Source organism: Penaeus japonicus, unplaced genomic scaffold (genome assembly GCF_977035675.1).
Source record: "Penaeus japonicus unplaced genomic scaffold, GWHDUDI00000001_assembly GWHDUDI00000007, whole genome shotgun sequence".
NCBI classification, from domain to species: Eukaryota; Metazoa; Arthropoda; class Malacostraca; order Decapoda; family Penaeidae; genus Penaeus; species Penaeus japonicus.
Window position 1 is genome coordinate 29,813,732 of NW_028234409.1, and position 10,000 is coordinate 29,823,731.

The 10,000-nt window shown below is 45.4% G+C and overlaps 1 protein-coding gene across 2 annotated transcripts in view; it reads right to left on the bottom strand.

Moving 5' to 3' along the window:
- LOC122243937 (uncharacterized) overlaps positions 1–10,000 on the bottom strand; it is a 196,263-nt gene that overhangs the window by 14,376 nt on the left and 171,887 nt on the right. For both annotated transcript variants that reach the window (XM_086538654.1, XM_086538655.1), the window contains exon 3: positions 7,434–8,635. In XM_086538654.1, the coding sequence (XP_086394780.1) occupies positions 7,434–8,635 (1,202 nt within the window). The remainder of the gene's footprint in view (positions 1–7,433; positions 8,636–10,000) is intronic.

Sequence of the window (10,000 nt, forward strand, 5' to 3'; positions counted from 1 at the left end):
CACACACACACACACACACAAACACAAACACACACACACACAACACACAAACACACTCAAACAAACAAACACAAACATAAACACACACATAGAAGCCGACGCGTCATCATCGTCAGAAGGCTCCGTTGTTGTGATTATTTTTTGTCACGATTTTGTAATGGCACTGCTGTCATGACCCGGGGAAGAGAAGATAAGGAGAAGGGTAATAATGAGAATGAGAGTGACGAAAACCGAGACGGAGAGGCGGCGCGGAGGAAAAGGGCGGTTGGAATCAGTGGGAAAAGAATTACGAAGCGTGTAATGTCTGGTCGTATATTACCTTACTCTGTTGGAAGGAAGTGATGAAGTGAGAAGAGGCGATTAATTAAGATGGATTAAGAATGATGATAATCAGGGATGTGGCAGCAACATGAAGGGCCAGGATCAACAACAGCGAATCAGTTGGCAATATCAACTAATATCTTTCATTGATTAATATTTTGGAATATCCTATAAACAAACAGTCGGGAATCAAACGCAGAAAAACAAAAACAAAAAACAAAAACAAATAGAGAAGTATAAGAAACGAAGTAAAACGAAAAAAAAAAAAGAGTTGAACCTATATATCTTTCCCAGGGTCGGATCACGAGGTTAGTTGTTAACCGCCTCAGGTCGACGCCATGTTGGACTAGACGCAAGACAAGGACGCCTGCTCATTCATACTGACACTTGGCATTACTGTGTCAGCCACCTCTCTCTGAGCCAACTTGTCAACCAGGCAACACACATAAACACTCTCACACATAAACTCGGTGCCAGCAAGCAAACTGTCGCTGGGACTCGTCCTCGTTCCGCCTGCACGTGTTCTCTTTACGTATGTATGTATATGCATAGTTACCGATAACGCATATATATAAATACGAAAAAAAACACATACGGAAACATACACACAAAAAAAAACACACACATACACACACAGACGACTAATGGTTTGTCTGTGACTATTTATAGAGTTAACCTTTTCTTGTTTTCTTTTTTTGTTTAATGCCCTTCAAAATAGTGTGAGGAGATACGATTAATCTCAGCTCAAATAAGAGTGGCATGACGCAGTATCACCAACAACAATCTATGGCTAACACAACGCAGCGCTGCCAACGTCGTCTCCGCATCCAATCCTCGAGGAAATGCCAAAATGAAACGTTGACCACAAGCATGAAAAGTACCAGAGCGAGCCTGGCACCACAAGCCATCACGGGGATGCCTCAGCCAACCACTGCCGCAGGATTAAGTCCAAGCTGAAGGAGCAGTTGCAGAAAAAAGCGAGGAGGCAGCTGAGGAAAGCGACTGCGTGTAGATGTTGCCTGTGCATCTTCTCGCCAGCGCTTTGTTATGATAATGATAGCGTCCACCACGACGGAGGTGATGAGGGAGGATGGGTGGCTATGTCTTCATACAAGCGCTGTTTTCTTTGGCAACTTACCTTTGAAGTACGGTTACTCGTACCGAAATTGAAGCACGGTATTCATAGTGCGCGACACAATGTCTTTAGTGAATCGGGTGTTATTCCTGATTACGGTGAATTATGGTAAACGAGGATTATGAATGTGACGACTTCAGAAGGCAGGCAAGACGAGAGCCCGGAATCGACTGTTTACAGCCCGGCGGCGCGTGTTTCCTTTGAAATTTGTAGTATTAAGGGCGGAAATACCAGCCTTCGAGGTTTTGTGAATCACCACCACCATCAACATCGCCATCCTACGCCGGAAACAAGATCTGTCGACGGCAGTGAGCTCTACAGACGACGTGCAATTAATCAAGCCTCGTTATAGCCACCACGTCGGAGCTTGACGGCCAACGGTGCCCGAAAAAATAGAAGAGACGCAATAAAAAAGGGTGCTTAAGTGCAGCCCCGAGAGCCACCCTTCCTACGGCGCAGGATGCTTTAGGACTTCCCAGGTTGCGCCTTCTCAGCCGCCCAAGACGTTTACAGCCGCACTGTCAGCGCGGTAAGTAGGCACCTACCTCCTCCCCCTGGCTGCGGACGCAAGCACTTTGGGCCAGCTGTGAGGAAGATGGCACTCACCACTTCCAAAAGCTGCAAGGATTCGCAAGAAACGGACAAATCGTTGCCAAGACGACGGCAAGAGAGCAAGGACGGTGGTGGAGAGACTGTCGGCCCGAGGGGGGACGCTGGTGACACTTGAGACTCGGGCGTTTGTTTTTGTCTGCAGGCCTGACGCTCGGGGCTTAGAGAGCCGACGCTGACCCACACGCAGAATTAAAACTTATAGAGCCTGGACGATTCTCTAGCTAACACGGTGAGCCTAGCAGAGCGCCCGAGACTACAAACAATAATATAGGAGGGATTCTAGTGGCGGCAGAGTGGCCCCGGGAGTCAGTCAGCTGGGAGGGTGGAGGAGGAGGAAGAGGAGGAGGAGGAGGAGGAGGGGGGTCGCGGGGGGTCACGTCTGACTCTGGACTGCCGTGAAGGTTTTTGTTTTTGTCACGCCAGACGAGGAAACGACGTTCTTTGGGCGTTACGAAACTTGAGGTTGGGACTTTGTTGTGTGATGTTGATATAGTGGACATGCGTCGTAGTCTTGCTTTAAATGATATCGTGTGTATAATTCATGACACTTTGCCGACATGTGACACGGAGACATACGAACTTACATTCTCTTAATTCAGTGCTGAAGAATCCTAACGCACAGACGAGCCAATATACAGATCCAGTCGATATACACACACATCCACACACACGCAACAAACGCACACATACCCAAGCATATATACACAAACACACTAAGATAACTCTCCCCTTCAGCAGACAGTTAAGCAGAGGACGGTAGGAGTGCGGGCGTGTTGGTTCTCACGCCACAGACCCCCTTGGGCGTGGGTGTGGATACCACTCGTAATTACTCATCGCCGCCCGTGACTCATCGCCGCCCACGCCCGCCACCTTGAGCTCATCCATGAGGAGAGGAAGAGGAAGCAGAGGAGGCGTGTGTGTTTGTTTATGTGTATCTGGAAGTGAGCGTGTGTATGTATGTGTTTGTTTGTCTGTTTGTGTGTGCGTGTTTGTGTATGTGTGTGATAGAGAGAGAGGGAGAGAGAGAGAGAGAGAGAGAGAGAGAGAGAGAGAGAGAGAGAGAGAGAGAGAGAGAGAGAGAGAGAGAGAGAGAGAGAGAGAGAGAGAGAGAGAGAGAAGAGAGAGAGAGAGAAAGAGAGAGAGAGAGAGAGAGAGAGAGAGAGAGAGAGAGAGAGAGAGAGAGAGAGAGAGAGAGAGAGAGAGAGACAGAGAGACAGAGAGACAGAGAGACAGAGAGACAGAGACAGACAGACAGACAGACAGACAGACAGATAGATAGAGAGAAAGAGAGGACGGGTGCTCGTGTGCTCGCATCTGTATACATCTTCATGCGTTTCTTCTCGCATGCATGTGTTCTCGAGTATGCGTTTGCTTCGGCCCGCGCGTGTGTGAACGTCAGCGCCAGAGTGGGCTAAGACCCTTCCTCCTGGGAACGGCTGGCAAGATGGCCTGAAAAAATAACACTTCATCGCTAGCGAATAGATCGAGTTATCGAGGTTAGATCCGCTGTTTACCCGAGAGAGATAATGTCCCGGATGAATTCGGATATTTCTAAATTAAATATCAAAGGTTAAGGCGCTTGCATGCTTGATTTTTTCCTGTTTTGTGGTTGCGTCTATTTATTTACCGAGTCATATTTCATGACTGAATGATGGCGACATATGCTCTTGCATGCACGGTCGCGGACTGGCATGCACACGCACATGCGCAGAACTCTACCTAATCATTCACAAATCGCGCGCCGAGGGATTTATCTATATAAATAGCCTTGCTATTTTGAATTACTGCAAATATCATAATGTCAAAGAACATAATTATCCAGAAGATATATATTACTAAATACATTTCTATAAAATGTGTTGTTTTGCTTATCACACACACACACACACACACACACACACACACACACACACACACACACACACACACACATATAGACACTCACACTCACTCATATTACAAAGCCTTACTTCTTGATCTTCAAAACTGCGCATCAAAAGCACTAACGTAATTTAAAGTAAACGCAATATCTTTTTTGTCCTTCCATAAGTTTAATCGACTTTGGACTACAACTGCAAACGCTATTGCCTTGACAGCTAACGATCCATGAAAAAACAAGGATGCAAAAATTTCGAAATTTCAAAGGTGTGCAGCAAAGCGTCCGGGGATTATCTCTTTCACATATTGAATATCATTCTGAGACGTTAAGGAAATTCTAGAGCTATAAACCGATGATAGTGATAAGCTCCCGGCCCGCGTGCTGTAATGAGAGAATCTCTCATGCATCACGCAGGGATGTAACCAGAGACACACAAAGTCCGCTTGAATAAAAATGTAAAAGATGTGCTCCCTAAACCTCGTCGAGATGAGAGACGCGTTACACGTTTCTCATTCATTAACTGGCGGGTAATATCTAGCGTCTTGTAAGAGGTTTAAGAGTTTGTGCTACGTGTTGAAGGTGTGAGAAAAAAGATACTCCTGATGAATTTCTTAAATCTGAACGTAATGTCGACCGTCTGAAGGTTAAAGGCGGGAGTGACACAGGGGCATATCTCTCATCCATCACCTCGGGAGGGGATCGTTACAATGCGTCAGGAAGGAGCATATTCCCCCTCCTTCTCTTGTGTCTTCTGTGTCTGTTATCTGTCTGTGATCCGGCGTCCTTATCCTGCGGTTCTAAAATCATGACAGATATTTACAACCGAACCCTTGAAACAAGCAACAGTTAACAAGAGAGCGTCGGCAATTAAGTAACACAGATAAAAGAGTGTCGGGTTACGGACAGGAGAAAGGAAAGTGACTGCGACCCTTGCTTTACGGCGCTTGTCTGATCCATCACGAGATAATCTGATCTCCCGTCTTGATGAAGGAGAACCTCCTGACGGTCCCAGATGACGATTCTACACCGGACGAAGACGAGAACCTTCGCTTCAGCCTCGGGAACGAGAGGAACGACCCCGCCTGGCGACTCTACAATCTCGAAATTCTCAAAGGATAATACATGGCACTTCGAAACACTTAATGCACGAGGGCATATCAAGTGGCGTTTTAAGTCCAGCAACAGCAGTAATCACCACGAGTGTTAGGGACGTTTGTCAAAGCGCAAGAGGTCTGTGGGTAAGTGTAGAAGGCCCTGGTGTCTCTGCCTTTCTTTCGTCCCCTTCCCCTTCCCCTCACCCCCCCCTTATCCCATCTACTCGTTCTCCTCTCTCTTCTATTCCCCTCACCCTCTCCCCTTTGCCCCCTCCCCTTTCCCCTCCCCCCCTCCCCTTATCCCATCTACTCATTCTCCTCTCTCTTCTATTCCCCTCACACTCTCCCCTTTGTCCCCTCCCCCCCTCCCCTTATCCCATCTACTCGTCCTCCTCTCTCTTCTATTCCCCTCACCCTCTCCCCTTTCTCCCCTCCCACCTCCTCCTCCTCCTCTCCCTCCCCCTCTCTCACCCTCTTGTTTTCTGGGTTAAGAGTGAAGGCGTGGGAGACAGTCGGCGCGGATGCTGAAGGTGAGCTGTGAGGTTGGCTTCTTGTTGCTTCTCCCAAGCTGGAGATAAAGGGTGAATGCAGGCCGAGAGATTGCAATGGACTGGGCACAGGTCGAGAGGACGAGAAGAAAATAAGATTAAAGTTGTTAAAGATAAGATATAAGCATGGGAAAAGAATAAAGAAAATGATAAAGGAGAGGGATAGAGGTGAAAAAAATGAAAATAAAAACAATCTGAAAATGGTCGTATTATGAGTTGAGTTTTCCATAACAAAAAGAGTTAGTTTTTGAAGAAAGCGAGACACACACACACACACACACACACAAACACACAACCCCCCTCCCCCCACACACACAACCCCCCAAAAAATACCCCCTCCCCCCCACACACATACACACACACACACACACACACACACACACACCCAACACACACACACCAACTGAGTCACTGCCGCCCATTCACCTAACACGAACCGGCTGTGTGAGATTCTTCCCCCGACACGGAGCTTCTCGAATATTACCCATAATTATTTGTTGTTTGTAAGAAGGCATGGTTGGTGCATGCGCGGTATGTGTAGTGTGTGGGGCGAGGGTGTAGTGTGTGTGTGTGTGTGTGCGTGTAAGGCTGTTCAGCATGGAAGAAGAGGTGAATGGGGTGTTCTCTTCTGTGGCGCTTGATTATCATATATAATCATATGTGACAACGGATTAGCATGTGGAGTCATATGTCGTATATGGGAGCGCCACACACACACACACACACACACATATACATACATACATACATACATATATATATATATATATATATATATATATATATATATACATTCATATATATATATGTATATATATATATATATATATATATATATATATATATATATATATATATATATATATATATATATATATATATATATATATATATATATATATATGTGTGTGTGTGTGTGTGTATGTATATGTGTGTGTGTGTGTGTTTATGTGTGTATGTGAGTGTATATGTTTATATGTGCGTGTCTGTGCGCGCTTCCGGGCGTGTATGTGTATGCATAAGTGTGAGCGTATCTCTGTATATGCATATCTGCATATATACTCGTTTCTACATATATCTTAAGTATATTTCTTCCTCCATTTTGCATAGCCTAGACCTACGCCTATTGCACTGGCGGCCTGTAGGCAGAGCAGGCCAAGTGGGTGGTCTGTCGCTCTCTATCGCCTGAACGCATGGCTATCGTGGGTAATCGTTTTTATGCAGCATCGCGTCATTTAGAGAGGGGGGCGAGGTAAGGGAGGCAGGGAGGGAGGTAAGGAGGCGGGGAGGGAGGGGGAGGAGGAGGAGGGGGGGAGGGGGGAGGTGGGGGGGGAGGAGGAGGTCATTTTGGGAAGAGGGGGTAGAGGGTGAGGGTGAAGAGAAGAAAGGAGAGGCTAATCGAGGAGGTGGGTGAGTGGGTGTGTTTGGGGGAGGGGGGGGGGGTAAAAAAAAAAGGGTAAGGAAAAACAGAGAAAAGGGAAGAGGAATGAGCGTATGATAAAGTGGGATGGCAAAGGTGAATTTTAGAATTTCTAGAAGCAGAGAAGTCAAAGCAAGAAAGATGAAGAGGAAGTCAGAGATACACGGGGAGAGTAGACGAATAATTATATATATATATTTTAACAATGATTAAATTGTCACTGTTTCTCTGTTTCTCTCTCTCTCTCTTTATCATCATAATCCTCATTATGATAATGATGATGGCAATAATGCTAATGATAATTGGTAATAGTTATAATAATGAGAGAGAGAGAGAGAGAGAGAGAGAGAGAGAGAGAGAGAGAGAGAGAGAGCGGGGAAGTGGGGTGCTAAATACTGTATGATAAAAAGGCAGGGACACTTACTGTACACTTGTTGGGCTTCTCGCCGGAGTGGACGCGCATGTGGATGAGCAGCTTGTAGCGAGCGTTGAACGGCCTGTAGCGCCTCTGACAGGCCGCCCAAAAGCAGGTGAAATCGTCCCCTTTCCTCTGGTCGATGTGCGCCTTCTCGATGTGTCTCGACAAGCTCTCGCGAGAAGGAAAGTAGACGTTGCAGTCGACCCATCGGCAGAACCTCGGGCCGTCCTCATCGCCGGGGCTTCCGGGACGCCCCTCCTCGCCGTCTGGGTGATGGTGGTCGTGGTGCTGCGGGGAGCCTTGCTGTTCCTCGGGTTCGCACTTGAGCTCGACCTTCTGCGGGTGGAAGGCGTTGATGTGGTTGTTGTTGTTGTTGTTGCTGGCCTTGAGGACCTCCTCGTCCGTCAGCAGAGCCTGGAAGGTCAGGTTGGGTCGGGGAGGCTGGTTGTTGTTGGCCTCAGGGCGCGGGAGGATGTGGCCGTAGCTGCCACCCGTGGGAGAGAAGGAGATGGGCGGCGCCTGGGTGGTGGGCGTCGGAGACCCGGCGTTGAGACAGGTGGGCGAGGACCTGATGATGGTGTTGAGGTCGAGGCCGTCCACGTTCATGGGCGAGGAGGAATACGGCCGCTTGTTACGCCGCGTGGAGCTGAAAGAGCCGCGCGCGGAGGTGAATGGGGAGGGCAGAGAGGAACCGCCTGGAGAGACGCTCATGGGAGAGGCGGAGCATCTGGTGCCTCCCAGGTAAAGATCTAGACCTTCGTTCTGTGGCAGATCCAGAAGTCCCGAAGAAGGCTGCTGGGGCGGCATAGGCGCGGAGTACATGGATGCTTCTGCCGGCCTTGGGTCTGTCACAACCAACTCAGGGAGAGAGGAACTGCTGGGCAGCGCAGTCAGCAGGTTCTCCAGGGAGGGCGGCCATTCGTCCCCCGCCAGGTAGAGGTCGCCGTGCAGCTCGCCGAGAGCGCCTGTGATGGCCGTGGACAGAAGGGACGTGGAGTTCCCGCTGGCGGACTCCTGCGGCGCCTCCACACTGATGGTTGGCGGCGAGAAGGCTGCAGGAGGACCCAGTGGTGATCCCGCCAGAGGAGATTCCCCGAGAGGACTAATGAGGCCGCCCAGGTCACAGGAGGTCAGCTGTGTGGGTATGAGAGGCTCGGGGGAGCCAGCGTGGCTGCTGGTATAGTCCTCAAGATGCATCGTGCGCTCACCTGCAACACAACAAAGAAAGTTTATAAGAATGATGATTATAATAATAACCCCCTCCCCTCACACAAATATCCTATTTTACAGTAATCAAGAACACTCCCAAACTCGTACATTATAAAGAGGATTAAAAACATGAATCACCAGGAATTATGAAATCATGAGTAATCCTCTTTTTCACTTTTTTTACCTTTGACAAAAAGACAAAAAACAAAACCGTGGACGAATATGGAAAAAAGGTAAATACTTAAAAAAGCCAGATCTAACAAAGAAAACCAAGACCTTTGTCCGTCTGGTCTCGATGACGCAATACTTCAGGTCATTATGTAATTCAGTGCCATAGCAAAAGGGATTAATATGTGTGGAATTATGACTGTTCTATAGTACAGGTGCTGTTCTAAGTCCTTTAGAAAACGTCTTAAGATAATGTGTCAGTCACGTGACTCGTCTGGAACTTATATAACAACGATACGGATAATGAATGTAAATATATTGCAAAGAGTAACGAGGCATGTTGCATTGGTATCATGTTAATTGTAATACCAATCAATCAAATAGGCAATGACTGATGATGTTAAGAACAACAATAATGATAACCGTAATAATAATAAAAGCAATATTAGTTATGATAATGATAAAATGAAAATGATGATAGTAAGAATAACACTTATAACATTATAAACAGCTTATACTGATACTACTACTACTATTGCTACTACTATTAATGATGACGATAATTCTACTACTACTATTACTATAAATACTACTACTACTACTACTACTACTACTACTACCATTACCAGTGATGACAATAAGCATGATGAATGAAGATAATAGTAGCTATACTAATAAAATAATAATGATATTCATGATAGAAAATAAAAGTGATTGTGATGACAATAATAATCATCGTAATAATAATGATATTAACAACACTAATGATAATAATGATAATGAAATTAATATTGCTAATAATAACAATGATAATGATATTGATAATGATTATAATACTAATGCTAATAATGGTGATGATTATGATAATAAAAAATAACAAAAACAATTATAATTGTAATTATGATAATAATGATAATAATAATAATGATGATGATGATAATGCTCATAACAATGATAATGATAACCAAAATAATAATGATTATAATAGTAATAATGATCATGGTAATAATAATAATAATAATAATAACAATAATAACAACAACAATGATAATAATATTAATAATAATAATGACAATAATAATGATAATAATGGTAATAATAGCAATGATAGTAATGACAACAATAACAACAATAATAATGGTGATAATCATAATCATGATGATAATAATAATGATGATTATAATAATGATAATAAT